This window comes from Apium graveolens, chromosome 1 (genome assembly GCF_009905375.1).
Source record: "Apium graveolens cultivar Ventura chromosome 1, ASM990537v1, whole genome shotgun sequence".
In the NCBI taxonomy this organism is placed as follows: domain Eukaryota; kingdom Viridiplantae; phylum Streptophyta; class Magnoliopsida; order Apiales; family Apiaceae; genus Apium; species Apium graveolens.
The window spans coordinates 194914332-194932997 of record NC_133647.1 but is presented as its reverse complement, the minus strand read 5'-3'; the positions used below and the strand labels follow the sequence as shown (position 1 = coordinate 194932997).

General features: G+C 34.3%; 2 protein-coding genes across 7 annotated transcripts; one reads left to right on the top strand and one right to left on the bottom strand.

The window, feature by feature from the left end:
• Positions 1-8: 8 nt before the first annotated feature.
• Positions 9-774, bottom strand: LOC141675122 (uncharacterized). Its single transcript, XM_074481844.1, has one exon. It carries the CDS (start codon positions 675-677, stop codon positions 126-128), a length of 552 nt encoding a protein of 183 aa, XP_074337945.1. The 5' UTR covers positions 678-774; the 3' UTR covers positions 9-125.
• Positions 775-6391: 5617 nt separating this feature from the next.
• LOC141675095 (uncharacterized) lies at positions 6392-11497 on the top strand. 6 transcript variants are annotated; one of them, XR_012555892.1, is made up of 8 exons: positions 6392-7100; positions 7285-7693; positions 9001-9046; positions 9149-9236; positions 9948-10065; positions 10149-10198; positions 10369-10395; positions 11203-11496. XR_012555892.1 is itself a non-coding variant. In XM_074481833.1 (2 exons), the coding sequence occupies exons 1-2, from the start codon at positions 6485-6487 to the stop codon at positions 7626-7628; spliced, it is 960 nt and encodes a 319-aa protein (XP_074337934.1). In that variant the 5' UTR covers positions 6392-6484; the 3' UTR covers positions 7629-8951. The 6 variants fall into 6 exon arrangements, 1 of the variants encoding a protein (XP_074337934.1); XR_012555891.1 differs by having other exon boundaries at positions 10352-10395; XR_012555890.1 differs by having other exon boundaries at positions 10338-10395.
• Positions 11498-18666: the final 7169 nt, after the last annotated feature.

Genomic DNA, 18666 nt, shown 5'->3' with positions numbered 1-18666 from the left:
GGTCCACAGACACAAAATCTTAGAACTCATCTTATTGAGATGATTTGTAAAGTTGTAAAGTTGTAAAGTTGTAGTACTACACACAAGAAAGTAAAGGATACAACACAAATACAGTTGATACATAACTAGTAACTGTACTGATAACTGAACTCATTAACACCAATCATAGCAGAAACTACTTGAGAAACAATGAAAAGACCACCACCAATGATTGTCAAAATGAGAATAGCAGATATAGGGTTCTTTAACAACTGCACAATAGGCTCAAAAACAGCATAAAGAACACCAGTACTTACAGTCAATGCATACAGTCCATATCTTCTCATGTTATCCCAGAAATCCTCAAGTAAAGGCCCTTCTGGACCCCATGCAAGTGCCTTGTTTTGCTCATCAACTCCCATCAACAACACTATCACTCCAACAGACAAGGTGCCCAGTATCAAGCTTCTTGATAGTCCATTTATCATTTCTTCATTGGTTGGTGCAAAATGTTTGAGTTTTTGTGTGGTTTCTAGAGGAGTTAACTTGGCTTTTGAGATGGTGGTTTTAGCATGGTGTTTTTTGAGCTTGGAAGTGATAAGAGTTGGCACTAGAAAAGGAGGGTTCATGTGGAGTTTGGTTGCATTGCTTGGCCTTGACAAGTTTAAGAAATGAGATTTTAGAGTGAGAGACTTCATCTCTTTGGTTGCTTCAATCTACTTGTGTTTCAGCAGATAAACAGAGTGAATGAGTGGTGGTTTTGTCTTGTGCCAAAGCCTTATCTGTAAAGCTTTTTTATGTATGGGCTTGCAGATTTGGTTCAATTCACCTATAAACAAACCAATAATCAGAAGAAAAAAATTACAAAATTTACTCGTACTAAGAAAATGTTAGTTTAACCGTATTTTTTACGTACTTTTTTCTTATACTTGACATGCATTACATGCATTTTAAAACTATTATAAAATATAGTTTTATAATTTATTTTTTAAAATTTTCTTTTCTATATAAAAATTTAAACATTATATTTTTATTTAAAAAAATATATTTAAAATTATTTAGAAAATCATATTTTACGGTAGTTTTAAAATGCGTGTCGACTTTCCGTCTCCCGATATAAAGAATACAGTGGATGGAGAAAGTAATGTTATTATAATTGAGTTTTTTGTTTCCCTTCCTTAATAATTGTATTGAATTAAATTTGAACTGATTTTAAAATTTCGGGTAACTATTTGCTACAAATATGTAGAATTTTTTTATAATATACTCTCTCCGTTTTCAAATATATGTATATTTTGACTTTTGACTAGTCAAGAACAAAATTTGACTGAAATTTATCCCTACTATATAATTCACAAAAATAATAAAAAATATATCATTGAAAATTACATTTAGTCTATTTTAAAACATAACTTTCAGATTTGAAAAATAATTAATCAATAATTTTTAATATTAAATCAAAAATTGTTAAGTTTTACTCATGAATAAATTAAATAGACATGTAAATAGAGGCGGAGAGAGCATAAATAAGGATTATTTTCTTCGCTTGGAAAATTTACAAAACATTACTAATAATAATAATAATAATAATAATAATAATAATGTTCGTAAATTGGGTTAATATTTTTCTATAAAATATAGAGTTGCTATATGGTCATGGGCTATATCTGAAGCAAAAGAACCCAAAATCCCCTATATATGATGTTGAGGTTTGGATCCGTTATTTGGGTTGTTAGGTTCACATGAAGACTCTTGCTTGCATCTATCGAGAGGTGGCTAGACGAGTGGTCGAGCTTGCCGTATCGAGTTTCCGGCGGTTCAGTTCAATACTCAATTAATGAGCCGTGTCGTGCCGGTTTAAAGAAACATCCGTGTGCCAAGGTCCGTTGAGTTTTTTTTGTTTTTTTATTTTTAATGTTGGTGACTTGGTGACTTAGAGAAGCATAATTATATTTATTTATGTTGGTGTTTTTGCTTTGCACAATTACAATTCTACAACCTTTTTTTATATTCTTTACTCGTATTTTTAAAATTAGCAAACAAAATTTTACAATTGATTTCAGCCACTAAAAGAAAATTGTGTTAATTTTTTTCCCGAATTTATAAAACTAGAATTTGTTAAAATAAAATAAGGAAAGAGGACGGTACCTCTATAAATTTTATTAATTAAAAAAAATGTTACAATTAGTTTGAGAGGACTTTCTCTAAAAACGGAACAAACCGTGTTTACATTCTAAAGAAAATACAAAACTAAACAAATTTTAAAATTACATGACAAAAATTTCTATCAACAATTCAAATTCTTCTTGTTCTTGTTGATCGTTTGCTGACATACCCGATTCCGTTGAAGTGTCCATCGTCATCCAAGTGTCCTCTTCTCCATTCGAGTCATCTTTTAGTTTGATCTCAATCCTGTTTGCAAACACATATCTTGACCACATCCGGTGCAAGACTTGATCTCTTATCATCCAACACTCTTCAATCGGCACTAAAAGCGGATTCAAAAGTAATTGTAAAGGCGGGAACTATTAAAATGTCTCTTGCAATTTTAGCTAATACTGAAAATTGGTTCTCGTGATTCTTCCACCACGTTAGTATTGAAAAATTCTCATTCAACTCATAGTTATATGAAAAAAATTCTCTAGTCCAAATCAAGTTGTAGAATCGGGTCGGGTATTACAAAATTCATATCCAAACCCGAAATTTTTATTCATACTCGAACCCGACCCGAACCCGAAAAATACACGAAAATGAGTACCTGAATCCGATCAATCGGATTTCAGATCGGATACGGGTATACCCGAAACCCGAATTTTTTTTGAATTGGATATTCATATCCGATTCCGAAACCCAAACCCGAACCCGAAACCGAAATCTGAAAATTTGTATAATTATTGATATTGCAAGTAGAGGTGACCAGACGAGCAGGCCGACCGTGTCGTGCCGAGTTTCCGGCGGTCCGGTTCAATATTCAATCAACTCGTGAACGAGCCGTGTCGTGCCGTGCCGGTTTGACGAAATATTAACTCGGGATCGGCTCGTGAATTAGACGAGTTATGCGAGTTACACGGGTTACACGAATTATTCGGTTCAAGCGAATCAACGAAGCGAATTATTCGGTTTGTTCTGTGTGCAACTGTGTCTGTGTCTGTGCATTAACAAGTCCACTGAGTTTTTTTTTTGTTTTTTTATTATGAATGTTGGTGTGAGGACTTGGTGATTGGGTAACTTATAGAAACATAATTATATTTATGTTAAGTCCACTGAGTCGTGCCGAACAATTCATCGACTCGCGGGCCGAGCCGAACAGTTTCTCAACTGTTTATTCGCAGGCGGTTAGACGGGCCGGTTCCGGTCTGGTTCCGGGCCGGTTGCGGTTTTACAACTTCCGGTTCGTATTCGGCTCGTCTTGATACGCGATTTGTGCCGAATATTAAACCGGTACGTGACGAGCCGAGTTAGATGAATTTTTAACGAGCCGAATTCCAATCGTGCCTAGTCAAACTGTTCGTTTGGCCACCTCTAATTGCAAGTGCTTGAGATCGAACACGCGACTTGTAAAGAAAGAGTTATAACTTGTCATCTTTAACCACCCCACCACATCATTAACTGTATAACTAATATTTAAAAAATCAATTAAATTGATAACTAGTTTTTTTAGATTTATTACTAAAAGATATTTCATTAAACTTATAAACCTTATCACCCGTTTAAATGAATGAATAATTGTATTTCATTAAACTTTATAATTAGTTATTTTTTAATATAAATATAAAAATATATGTTCTAAAAATTATATAATAATATGTATAATGTATATTATAATATATATATATAATATAATATTATAATTTTGTAATATATAAAATTTTAATATTATGTATAATATATATATATATATGTATGTGTGTGTGGGGCTACTATAATATAAACCAATTTTAGAATAAAAACTAAAAATCAAATATATATATTTTTAAAAATTACTTCGAAATATATCATATATGGTATGTAAATCGAGCGTTGGGAGATGGAGAAAAATACAGTGAAGTCGGATTTAAAAAAAACTTATCGTTTGACGGGAAAAATTAAATCAAAAACGATGGGGAAAAGGTGGGATTGTGTGTGGGAGGGTGTAGATTAGTCGTGTGTGGTACTTTTAGGGGACTATTAGATTGGATTGATCTAATGCCTTAGATTGATTTCTAACTTCTATTTTAATTTGAATTTCCATTTGATCATTTCCCTCTATATATATATAATAATTCGGGTTTTTCGAATTTCGGGTTCGGATCGGATTTCGGATCTCGGATCGGGTTTCGGATCGGTATACCTAATATCCAAATTCAAAAAATTTCGGATTTAAAAATTAAATCCATATCCAAATCCAAATCAAAAAAATCAGATTCGATAAATCCAAAATTTCGGATTTCAGATGGGGTATCGTCGGATTGATTATTTTTCCTCCCTAAATCCAGCCCTCTTTGCTTTCCCCGTGCAGTGTACTCTACAAATTCACAACCTCACAAACAGAAAGTGTTTGTCTTAGGGTAAAATACCTATTTGGTCATTGTAGTCGGTAGTAACTTGCAACTGAGTCGTCAAGTTAAAAAAACTTTCAGTCAAATCATGAAATATTTTAAAACTTACAAGTTCATCACTGCCGTGAGTTCCGTTAAATTTCCTAACGGAAAAATGACGTGGCATACTCTCAAGTTTATCTCAATTTTCAATTAAGTCATTAACTTTATCTCAATTTTCAATTAGATCATTAATTTATCTCTGTTTTCAATTAGATCATTAACTTTATCTCTGTTTTCAATTAGATTATCAACTAAATTTGGTTTTAAATTATATTAAATTTAAGGGTTGTTTATTACTAAGTCCCATTTTAAAAACCCATTTACAAATTTATCCCATTTATAATATAATTTATAAATATATCCTATTTTCAATTTTTTTGACCTTTTTAACTTAATCATATATATGTATATTATTGGGAACATTTTAATCCATTCAAGTAGACAAAAAATATGTATATTAATTAATTATATATATTTATATATGAGTTATATAAGAGTTAAAATTTAACTGTGGAACATATTTATAATTGCTAACTAAAATGTGATACATTTATAAAGTAACTTATTAATATGGGATATATTGTGGTCGTTTGGGAAATCTTAAAATAAGTAACTTATGACTTAAAATGAATAAGTGTTAAATAAGTGATAAAGTGATAAATTGATAAATATTTATAAGTTTTATAAGTGTTTGGATAAACTTACTTATAAGTCAGATTTTTTACTTAAATGGATTAAAATAAATAATTATTAAATACAATTATCTTAATTCTTGAATTTTAAATTAAAAAATATTTTAAAATTTTATTTTAAACTCAAAATTTTTAAAAAAGGTGAAAAAATACAAATAAGTTGGAAAAAAGTACGTCACTGCTAACATTCAACTTATCAGCTTATAAGTTGTAAATTTAACTTATAAGTTGGGTCGAAAAACACTCGTCGATAAGTTGTTGCGGACTTATAAGCCAATAAGTTAACTTATTAGAATCTCCAAACAGGCCCATTATACAAATTTGGTAAGTTTTAAATTGAACATACTCATTTATTTCATATACTTAGAAAAATATCACAATTTTCATTTTAATTAATTTTTCTCTTAATTGTTGCACTACACTTTAATTAAATTTAAATTTGCATAACCATTTAATTTATACTTTAAATTTTTTAGTTTTTTCTAAAATGTTACCCTTAAATTAAATTTAAATTCGTGTGTACCATTTCAATCCATATACTTATAATCGATACAAGTGAACAAATATTTAGATAACATCTTTCTCCCAATAATTTTGTTTTCTCCATTAATAGAGTTGATGTTTTCTGTGTAATTAAAATATAAATAAATTTAGAATTGATAAAACATTTAAAGTATCTTATTTATAAATTCAAATTTTCTGATAGTTATAATTGATTTCAATGATGAATTTGAAAAAAAATTGTTTTTTTATCTTTTCAATATTCAATTTTTTCTCAGTAAGTGACCTAATCGAAAATTAACACATAGTTCAGTGATGAATTTGAAAATTTAAAGATGATATTACACAATTTAACGGTCTCCGTTAAAGGTCAATACATTTTTAACGGCGGTGCAAGTATTTTGAACTTCAGTGATGTGATTGCAAGTTAATTACAAGTTCATGATACAATTTTTGAGTTTTTTTAACTTGATATCTCATTTGCAAGTTACTAGTGACTACAATTACCAAATAGCTATTTTACCCGTTTGACTTATGTGTCTCACTGTCTCTGCACGTGTCAATCATCAAAGCTTGTTAAGAAAGGCTTATGTGTACCAGATTCTTTATTTTAAGTTTATTTCAAGGACGAGTAATTTTTATTAAACCCCTCTGAACAGTGTAAAAATACCATCTTTATCATGGTTTCAAGAATTCATTTAAACTCGGGGGCAGTAAAAAAACAAACTCGGAATGGTGATGGATGAAGATATTTCAAGATGGATTCTTGATTTCTTTGTAAGACAACCCATTGATGATTCAACTCTCTCTGATTTACTCATTACTCTCCCCATTTCAGACACCGACACAAACCTTAAAAAACTCTTGATTTTAAGAAAGATTGAGTCTGAAATATCAAGCGGGAATGTTTCTGAACTTGTTTTGGATTTGTTGGAACATATGGAACAGCTGCAATATAGTGATAATGCTAAAGTTGGAGATACTATGAAGAGGGCTTATTGTGTGGTGGCAGTTGATTGTACTGTTAGGGTTCTTGAAGATGAGGGTTTAGGTAAGTACTTTGAGTTGGTTAAGAAGATTTGGAGGAACAGGATTGGTTGGATGTTGAAATGCGAGAATGTCGGGTTGGTTTCATATGATTTGATTAATTGGAGTGATGATGTGGAGAATGTTGTGGGGAATGAGAGGGTTTGTAAGGAGGTTTTGGAAAAATGGAAAGAGATGGATGTTGTTGAGAGTGTTCGGGAGTTTGTTAGGGATGCTAGGGAGATGATTGGGCCTTCTTTTCTCGAGGTGGCTTGTGAGGATGATCAAGTGAAAGAAGTGTTGGGGTTTGGCGCGGAAGTAGGTATGTTTTTTTTATTTATTTATTTGGGAATGTATAATGGTTTTTGAGTTTTGAGGTGTAATTGTGTCTTGAATTGCGATTAATGTGGGAATTGTTTTTGTGTTAATAGTTGTTGTTTTTGGAGTTTCGAGTTATAATTGTGTTTTGAATTGAGATTAATGTTTTTGTAAATGGTTATATGTAGATGAGGATAGTCATGATCAAACTAATGCAACTGAAGCTAGCTTAAAGGAACGAAACAACACTGTCCAGGACAAATCTACTGATGGGGCTGCGGGTTGTGAAATCAGAGCTGAGTTGCCTATACCCAAAAAGAGTGTTGTGTCTCCTGTGAAAAGAGATGAAAGTCCAAAACCTTTGAGGAGAAAGCGCAAGCCATGGAGTGTAGTGGAGGAGGACACTTTGAGGAAAGGCGTGAAGAAGTATGGTAGAGGAAATTGGAAGTTCATCCTGAACACTTATAGTGACATATTTGATGACAGGACGGCGGTTGATTTGAAGGACAAGTGGAGAAATTTGATCGTTTGATTGTGGTTTAGGATGGGAACAAGATCACATCTTTGGATGCTTACATTTCACTCATCAACCAACTGGTACTCAGCTGTGTTTTCTTTTACTTTTGGATATAGTGCTACGTTGTCGGGGTCAGTGGGTTTACAGGGTTTTTGTAAGCTGTGGGTTGTTGGTTAACTGCACACTGTAGCTGTGAGCTTTTGCTTATGTAAATGTATATATAGTTAATTCTGGGTGGAAAGCCTAAATCGTGGAAATTCCCATCTTAATAAAAACAAGAAATGTGTCTCAACTTTATTGTAATTGTTTGCTCCAGTCGCCTTGTTTGTGATTAACAAGAATTAAATTTACATTCACATTATTAGCAGACTAGTCTAAGCAAACTTGTAAGGCCTCATTTCTTGTGATTAGTCATAAAATTATAACCCACAAGAAATAATCACAAGGACCAGGGTTAAAAATTGTAAGGCCTCATTTTTGTTAGTTGTTTTAGTTTAAATACATTTGAACAGAAAGTAATCACAAGGACCAGGGTTAAAAATGACCAAAAGAAAGTTCTGATTAGCACAATTATGGAGACACTGAAAAGACAGGCTGAGTGGTTTGTAATATTTCAAGGAGGCCTTAATATTCTTCAATGAGAAAATGTCCTGCAGGAAAATTATTATGAAGAACTTTGTTGGATGACAAAAATGAGTGTTGGACTGTTGTCTCACATAATGGAGGTCATTGTTTACTAGTTCTGCGTCCAAACTTTTGTTATACTTTCTAGCACTTCATATCATGTACTGTATTTGCCATTTTACAGATTCTCGAGGTTTTTCTATCATTTTTTTTGTTTGTCATTCTATTCCCCTTAGTTTTACGATCCCAAACAGTTGGGAGTTGACATATCTTTATAGAATTGTAGTTGACGAACAGTCAGAATTTTCATCCCTGGTCATCTTATATTACTGAGCATTTTACAATTAGGAGAATCACGGATCATAAATTTGTGGGAAGTTCTAGTGTGCAGATAAATATTATGTGAGAAATTAAATTTGCCGGGGCCATAAACCACATTGTGCAATATTCTGCTATCAATGTGTTGTTAGTAGTCATGCATATTGATGCCTTGCTACCCATTATTTCATGTCATATGGGAAAATGATTTAAGCTACAAACATTTCATTGGTGACGAATATTAAACTACAGGTTTATTATTTCTTGCAAGTCATAGGAGTGATGATGTTCAAGTAACATCTATGACCAAATACAACCATATAATTTAAATTACAGGTTTCAGCAAATGTGTTTATGAATGTCGCGTGTGATCTACTAAGTTTCTTGCTGATGTTAGTTGTCACTCTCAGTAATTAATGTTTAACTTATGTGTTTTCTTCATCAGGAAATTTATTGTAACTGGCTTATTCATATTGCAAAACAGGGCTGTGGTATTTTTCGTCCCTTTACTTATAGCGTCGAGATTTAGTTTCTTAGCATTTCAATTATTTCTTAAATATTTTCTCGTTCAATGTCTCGTATGCTCCTTACAGGACCAACACCAAAGAGGGACTGCTAATGTGGTTGCCATGGCTCTTATGTCACTATCTAAGGCAGTCGGTCCAGCTATTGAGGAGCACTGTAAGATTTTTCTTATCTATCATCCATCTTTCTCCTCCTCGTAATGGAAATAAGCAAGAAAACCAGTATCTCTGCAGTGTCATATGTATTACTTTTAGATGCAAAGATATTGCATAAATGTTCATACCGAGTCGGCATTTTCTGTGTATTCGATGCAAGTGAAATAAAGGAGTTGCATGCCTCGTAACCATTTAAAATCTGCAAGATTAAAATCTGATGACGATTGAGGAGATGTCCATCCAGCTGAATTTAAGCTATTATATATGCCCAAATACGAGACCCCAAATAGTTATACAAGTATAATATCAGCAAGTGACCATATATAGGATCTGGCTAACCATGGAATTGAGCATCAGATGAATAGTCGGCGCGATAATAACTTTCCAGGCATCATTGAAATTTTGGTTTCTCGTGATTATTATTCTTTCCAATATAGGGACTGAGATAGAAAAGACATCATTAACACTTGCTAATTGAGTGAAGGACCCAGACATAGAGTAAATATACCATAAAAAATACTGCTACAGTGCCTGCAAACCGAACAACTCATAGACCACTGCTACATAACTGCCAAAACTTACTAGAGCAATTGAATACTTTTAAATGGCTAATCTAATCAACCACATTTATCATATAACACTAACAGCCCATAGAATAAAAGAAGCAGTGACGAAACACCTAAATCATCATCCTATGTGTTGCCAATCACAGGAGTCGAAACTACATGGAGTCACATTGCTACACCAGAAAAACACATAAGCAGCTAGTAGTGGCCCTCATCTAACATTCACATTTGAGATCAATTAGATGTTGACTTTTCCGATGGAAAGTAAGTTTTTTGATGCAAAAAGTATCTGATTTGTGCTTCTTTTTTTTTTTTTTTGCTAAATTGATTTGTGCTTTTAATAACAGGAGTATAATATGGAAGGTCCTTAACAGCCATTTAATTTTCAATAGAATCAGTAAGTATCATTTTATCTTGGAATAATATTTAGCAGCTTTAAATGGAACAACTGCGTACTTGTGAATTTTGGTAGTATCTTGAGTGATTGTGTCGCATTCAAATATTTACTTCCTAGTAATTTTTATGTTCGCTAGTAGCTTTTAATATGCAGCCTTTCTTGGGCACAAGGCCGCCGAGATGCTGCTTTTTTACCAGGTATGAGTTTTTGTTTAATTTAAAATTATCTCTTTGAACACTTTTTCGGCTTCTTGTAAATCAGCTATTTCTCTTTCTATTTTTTGTTCTTTCTTTCATTTCGTGTGTCTGTTTGCCTGTACAGTTAACCGTAATAAAGCCAAGTTCATCCTGCTAGTTTTTTTAAGTAACCGTCTTGTATTGAATGCTATGACAAATAAAGGGCTTCCACTCAAGAGGTTCATGTCTAACTACAGACATAGAGTGAGCGTATGTGTAAATTTACCTAGCCAAAAAAAGAGAAGGAATGATGGATAATATTTAGAAGAAAATAAAATTTGAACAGATATTTCAAACTGCCAAAAAATAGAGAAGGAATGATAGATAATATGCAAATTGATTTTGATCTAATTAATATAATGGTTGAGAATATGAAACATAGCACCTCAATACTTGTACAGAGCAGCCTGTTGTACAAGTACCAGTACAAGTGTGCAGCCATAGTAAGCCAAAACTCAAATTGCTTCAGGTAGCGACAGCTGTGTTTTGTCATTGCTTACGACGTACGGATGAGTAAAGTAAAGTTACCTTAATTCATCATGTATATAGTTCCTGATTACATTAAGTTCTGAGATTAGTTAACTGATCGTTATATGTAATTCACAATATCCTAGCTGTGTTCCAGATGATATATGTTGAACTTTATGAACTATAATAGATGAAGTAATTTTGATTAGTAAATAACAATGATATAGAATGATGCCTAGTGTTTGTGTGCACTTTTACCATGAAATGATCTTTGGCATCCCTATCCTCACTCAATTGCAGGTCCCCAGATGGTTTTCTTCATATTAAATGTCGTCGAGGCAATTGGAGTGGCAATGACTTTCAAACCGTTCCTGGTAGAACGCCAGCTATGAAAAGTGTGCATTCTAGAAAAAAGATCGGTTTTGTATCTTATAATAATTTGAAATTCCGCTGCAGTTTTTGATGAATTGGATGTTATTGAGAAATTTGTGTACGGGTAGCATTGACATTCATACTGATCCTACATTTAAAACCAGCTACGACGTTTATGAATGTGTGCATACTCATCTGCCATTTAGGTTTCCGTTTGTTTTGCTTCATATCACTGTAATTCACTTCTTACTGCAAGAATTTGCGATTAGGGTGATGATGTTTGTGTTGTAAACTTCACTAACAAATATTGCAATATAGAGGCAAGTATATATAAAATTTAGCAAGTTTAGGCCAATACCACAGTTAACAAAACAAAGCATGTAAACAAAATTAGTAACTGAAATAACAAAGAGAAAAACGAAGATGTACCCGAAACCATAGTTTTCAAACGTGTCTGAAAATAATGGTGCACAGATACAAAACGCCAAGAAAATACGATCACAGCTGAGTCAACAGGCCTTGCTCGAAGCCCTAACTGTTTTTGAAGAGAATATTGCCCCCTACCTGCTGCGTTTGAGATGAGCAGCAACAAAACCTCCACCTCGACTAGCAGCTCAGTCGCCGGAAAAATAACAGCACTTCGAACTTGTGTTTTTGGGAGAGAAATGCAGAGAGGGAGAAGAGAAGAGAATGTTGTGTGGTGTTTTATCATCAACGACTTAGGCTCTCTATTTATAGTAGAGGCTAAGTGTAACTTACAACCTTGACATTAATAGACTTTAATATACATTAATATCAGAAATCAAAACTGCTCATTTAATACATAAATCAAAACTGCTGATTTTGAATTTAAATAAAATGTAACAACTTTTGTATTTAATCCACACATTAAAACAGTTTTAATATTTTTAATTATGAATCTTTATTTATCAGTTAAATGTCCAGATTCATTGAATCTGACTCAGCCCACTTACAAAGTGATCAAGCCCAACAGAGACAATAACCCAGTCCGACTGATAAATTAATTCTAATTAAAAAATTAAATCACAAATAAATAAAATCCTCACTTTATTTATTTTCAATGTGGGACAAATGACACATTCTCCATTTCAAACTTTTACAAGCTACTTTCAACTCTCAATTCAGATGTATTTCATTAAAAAAATTCTTAAAACCATACATGAAAAATTAAGTTCAAATATCATTGAACAATTTCCAATCATTAGATTTTAGGATTAATATCAAGAACATAATTAAATTAAGCTCTAAAATCCTAATTTTCTAACAATCCCCCACAAATCCATACAGAAATGCGATTAATTTTTCCATCATGACTTGTTTTTCAGAGTCGGTACCCTTTCGGGTTTGAACCCTCCTAATTCCTCTACTTCAATGGCTATCGGATTCAGATGGAATGTTTCACCTTGAATCTTAATCCGTTTAGTATAACCATATTCCATAGACGACGAAAAGTCAAAGGCTATGGTGCCAATCTACGGCTTTGAGACATTAATGGTCATGTCTCGATCCTGTTCGTCGAATGTTTTAAGGAATAACCCTTTCCTCTAATTGCGACCACACAATTACATTCGCTTAGCTGGGCATCTCCAGAGATATACTGCCTCTATCTCGTCAAATGACTTGACCCCATTCAGAGTTTTAACACTCTTGCTTTTCTAGCAGTGTCAGTACCTTCTAGGTTTACAGGGAATAGACTCAGATGTTATAGTATCATCTATGTAGCAAAGGTACTATCAATTCATCCTTACAGCTTGTTATTACCCACTGAATACACTTCGAGGGATCTCCTCTCATGTGTATTGGGTTCCCACTGTTGATGAATTATGATGGGTTGACAGTCCCATCCCCAACCTTGACTAAAGGACCACTGCGGGTTCCAGTCCTTTAGTAAGAGGATCATCTATATTATTCTGAGTTCCTATGAACTCTATAGCTATGATCCTATTAGTCACTAAACCCCTTATATACTTGAGTCTAACTTGGATGTGTCTCTTAGTTTTAGCATTATGCTTTTTACTGCTAATCTTGTCGATAGTTGTTTGACTATCACAGTGAATAGCAATAGCAGGAAGCGGTCTGCTTACTACAGGTATTGCAGACATAAGTCCATGTAACCATTCAGCCTCCATCCCTGTGGCATCAAGTGCACACAACTCAGCCTCAAAAGTAGATCGAGTAACTATAGTCTGTATGCTTGACTTCCAGGATATTGCTCCACCAGCCAAGGTGAACACGTATCCAGTCACTCCATTGGAACCAGACTTCTTAGCTATCCAACTTGCATCACTGTACCCTTCAAGCACACCAGGAAATCTCCTGTAGTGTAAACTAAGGTACATTGTGCCTTTTAGATATCTAAGTACTCTATCAAGAGCATCCCAATGAGTTCTGTTTGGACAACTTGGATATCTAGCCAATTTAGACACAGAATATGAAATATCTGGTTTAGTACAGTTAGCAAGATACTGCAAGCTCCCAATAATCTGAGAATACCTTAACTGAGACACAGACACTCCTGAAGTATTCTTGACAAGGGAAACTTTCGAATCATAGGGTGTACTTGCGATTCTACACTGTGAATAACCATATTTCTCAAGTATAGATTTCTCTATATAATGAGATTGAGTCAAGGTTATTCCTTCAGTGGACTGAATCAGTTTGATTCCAAGAATCACATTTGCCTCACCCATATCCTTCATTTCAAAATGCCTTTTAAAGAATTCTTTAGTCTCGTTAATAATCTCAATATTGGTTCCAAACAGTAAAATGTCATCCACATATAGGCACAAATTACACACTCATTACCTTTAACTTTGGTGTAGACACACTTATCACTTTCATTAATCTTATAACTGAAAGGCAATACAGTTTCATCAAACTTTTTATGCCAATCTCTGGGAGCTTGTTTCAAGCCATAGATGGACTTGATCAACTTACATACTTTCCTTTCATTGCCTGATGCAACAAATCCTTCAGGCTGATCCATATAAATATCTTCTTCAAGTTCACCATAAAGAAAAACCGTCTTTACATCCATCTGATGGATGATAAGACCATGGACTGAAGCCAATGCTATAAGCATTCAGATTGTTACCATTCTTGCAACCGGAGAGTATGTATCAAAGTAATCAATTCCTTCATTTTGCTTAAAACCCTTAGCTACCAGTCTAGCTTTGTACTTGTCTATTGAGCCGTCAGGGTTCAACTTCCTTTTAAAAACCCATTTGCACCCAATAGTAGAACACCCAGGAGGGAGATCAACCAACTCCCATATTTCATTAGAAACAATAGAGTCAGTTTCAGTCTTCACAGCGCCCTTCCAGTGCCTTGACTCAGAAGAATCCATAGCTTGTCGGAAAGTTAAAGGTTCGTCCTCGATATTGTAAGTGATGAAATCACCTCCAAAATCCTTGACTACCTTTGCACGCTTATTTCTCCTTGGTTCCTCTAGTTCCTTAGGAATAGAGTTACTACTAGGTTCCGCCCTCACATTTGTCATCTTTTCCACATGATCAGGAATAGAACTTGATGTGTGAGTAGGATCTTCCTCAGAAGTCGTTTCAGGTATTCCAGTCTTCATAGGGTTGACATCCTCAAAGAATGTCGCATCTCGAAATTCAACTATCGTGTTTGCCACTATACCATCTATGTTAGATTTTAACACTAAAAATCTTATAGCTGTAGTGGTTTCAAGATAGCCCCGAAAGATACAATCAACAGTCTTTGGACCTAATTTCTTTCTCTTGTGTTCAGGAACAAGCACCTTAGCAAGGCACCCCCACACACGAAGATACTTAAGACTAGTCATCCTGCCTTTCCATAACTCCAAGGGTGTTTTATTCATGTGTTTCATAGGGACTCTATTCAAAATATGGCAAGCCGTATTTAGAGTCTCCCCCCACATGTATTTAGGCAACCCAGAGTTAATAAGCATACTATTAATCATATCTTTAAATGTTCTGTTCTTTCGCTCAGCAACCCCATTAGACTCAGGTGTGTATGGTGGAGTAACTTCATGAACTATACCATTATTTGCACAAAATTCATTAAAAGCATTACTCGTATACTCACCACCTTTATCAGATCTCAACCTTTTAAGTAACTTACTAGTTTGTTTTTCTAATTCAGTTTTATATATAATGAATTTACTAAGTGATTCATCCTTATGTCTAAGTAAATAAACATAACAGTATCTACTACTATCATCTATAAAAGTAATGAAGTATCTAAACTGGTCCTTCGTCAACACACCACCAAATTCACAAATATCAGTGTGTACTAAATCTAACAATTCTGAATCCCTAACAACGTTATGAAAAGGTTTCCTTATTTGTTTAGCAGACACACATACTTGACATTTAGAATTCTTTTCTATGGTATGTTTTGGTATCAACTGTAAGTTCATCATGTTCTTAAGAGCACCAAAGTTTAAATGATATAGTCTAGCATGCCATATATTCGAGGATTCAATACAGTTAACAGAAGGAATAACATTATTATTCAAATTTCCCAAAACGGGATCTGCATTAATAACAAATAAACCATTTGACAAGTAACCCTTGTCAAAGAATGTACCAGTGTGAATAAGAACTACTTTATTACATTTGAACGAAATTTCAAAACCACTAGAAACTAAACAGCTTCCACTTATTATATTTTTACGCATGTCGGGAACATGATGCACTCTCGTCAGAGATAGAATACGTCCTGAAGGGAACTTCAGATCCACGTTTCCAACTCCATGTACTTGAGCAACACTAGCATTCCCCATCTTCACAGTCAAGCTATGACTCTGTTGATAAGATACAAATAAACTAATATCAGCACAAATATGCACATTAGCTCCAGTATCTATCAACCATTCATTTGACAGATAGGTAGAAAATATCACAGGGTTGTAGGATACATACCGGTCAATGTCGGTTTCAGAAGCCGTAGCCTCACCAACGATCATGTTCACTACAGGCCCACTTGCGGTTCCAAGCACAACATTTGCTTGTGCTACCTCGGTTTTCTTCGCTTTCTTCGTAGGGCAGTCCTTACTCCAGTGCCCAACCTGCCCACAAAACCAACATGGTTTGTTTTCCTTGGGTTTCTTGGCCTTGTCCTTGTCACTCTTAGATTTATTACTATTAGCTTTTTTAGCAAAAGCCTTCCTCTTCTATCCTACAGTTGCTATGTTTACCTTCGAGGTACCGTGTTCAGTTGGCATCACATGTCCCTGTTTGGACTTGAATTGTTCTTGCACCGAGATGTCCAGCATAAGGTTGGTCCAGGTGATCTCTCCTTTATGTCTTTTCAGGGAGAGAGAGAACTCTTCCCAAGACTTCGGGAGCTTTTCAATCACAGTCATCACCTTGAACTTTTCCGGGAGGTTCATTCCAGACTCCTTCAAAACATGCACTATCATCTCGAACTCATGCACCTGCTCAGTCATGGACTTATTGTCCACCAGCTTGAACTCGAGGAACCTTGCCACATAATACTTTTCTAGACCTTGTGAGTCAGTATTATGTGTCTGGTCCAGCTTCTCCGATAAGAGTTTTGCAGAGTAGACATCAGAAGAATAGACATCAAACAAAGTGTTTGTTAGTGCCGCCAGAATGGCCTCCCTAGCCACTCCATCCTTCTCAGCCCACTTCGCAAAAGCCTTAATTGTGTCAGCCTTCTCTTGATCCACTACTGATTTCTCATATTCCACAACCGGCCACAGACCCTTTATAGTCAGCCACAACTTCATCCTTTTCTGCCAGCGAGAAAAGCCAATGCCACCGTTGAATTTCTCCGGTAAACCGGTTAGTTCAACAGCTTGTGGGAAACTATAGGTTGTCCAATCAATGGCCCCAACAGTTGCACCCGAACCGCTACCACCACCAATGATAACCTCACTTTCGTTAACCATTATGTTAAATTCTAAATAACTGATATTCTCTTCAAGAATGTTGTAAACTTCACTAACAAATATTGCAACATAGATGCAGGTATATATAAAATTTAGCAAGTCCAGGCCAAGACCACAGTTAACAAAATAAAGCATGCATGTAAACAAAATTAGTAACTGAAATAACAAAGAGAAAAACGAAGATGTACCCGAAACCATAGCTTTCAAACGTGTCTGAAAATAATGGTGCACATATACAAAACGCCAAGAAAATACGATTACAGCTGAGTCACCAGGCCTTGCTCGAAGCCCTGGCTGTTCTTGAAGAGAATATTGCCCCCTACCTGTTGTGTTTGGGATGCGTGCAATATCTCCATCAAGATAAAACAGCTCGGAGTTTATATTAACAGCAGCAACAAAACCTCCAACTCGACTAGCAGCTCAGTCGCCGGAAAAATAACAGCACTTCAAACTTGTGTTTTTGGGAGAGAAATGTAGAGAGGGAGAAGAGAAGAGAATGTTGTGTGGTGTTTTATCATCAACAACTTAGGCCCTTTATTTATAGTAGAGGTTAAGTGTAACTTACAACCTTGACATTAATAGACTTTAATATACATTAATATCAGAAATCAAAACTGCTTATTTAATACATAAATCAAAACGGCTGATTTTGATTTTAGTTCAAATAAAATTTAATATCAAGAACATAATTAAATTAAGATCTAAAATCCTAATTTTCTAACAATTTGTTTAGGAGGGTGAAGTTTTACATAATTATATTTCGGTTCTTTTAAACGTCAGGATTTCAGTTTTTTCATTTAGCATAAGCACAACAGGAGATCAGAGATGAGAATTGGCACACGAGATCAGAGAAACAATGACAGACATGCAGTTACTATGACACAGATGCACCACATGAATCATCTACTCTTTTTTTTGTGACCCAGAAAGAAGAAATGTGATGCATGAATGAGTGAATGATAGTATTTGTGGTTTGTAAAAGTATTATTACTGTACTGCAATGGCTTATTGAAGCAGAGATTGAAATATAGCAAACATGTATCTGGGGGTCCAGTACACAAAATAAGCAGCAGCAGAAACAGAGTTGAAAAGGATTTTTTGAAAGTTGCAGTGTTCTTCAATGCTGCAGTAAAACTGGCTGTGAAGATCAAGGCTGATTCGAAAGGTCGACTACAGTTAACACACTTGGCAAATGATTTTTTACCATTCTTCTTAATTATAACCCTTTCTTGCTTATGGCACCTTATTTTATCAGGAATTATATTCTCAACAAATATTAGTTTATTTTTTACATCGCTTAAGTAATAATTTTCATCGGTCCCAACTTGGGCCAATGTTGTAAAGTAATATTCTCGCTAAAAGCATAAGATAATAAAAAATTCGAAAGTCATTAAGGGCCCAAGTAATATGTAAAGTAATAATTCCATAATTATATATATATATATATATACTGTATAATGTATATGATT

Bases quoted from the DNA above. Each gene is read 5' to 3' on its own strand.
- LOC141675122 (XM_074481844.1), bottom strand. From the start codon at position 677: ATGAAGTCTCTCACTCTAAAATCTCATTTCTTAAACTTGTCAAGGCCA.
- LOC141675095 (XM_074481833.1), top strand. From the start codon at position 6,485: ATGGTGATGGATGAAGATATTTCAAGATGGATTCTTGATTTCTTTGTA. The intron at 7,101-7,284 runs GTATGTTTTTTT...GGTTATATGTAG, and splicing joins GGGGTTTGGCGCGGAAGTAG to ATGAGGATAGTCATGATCAA.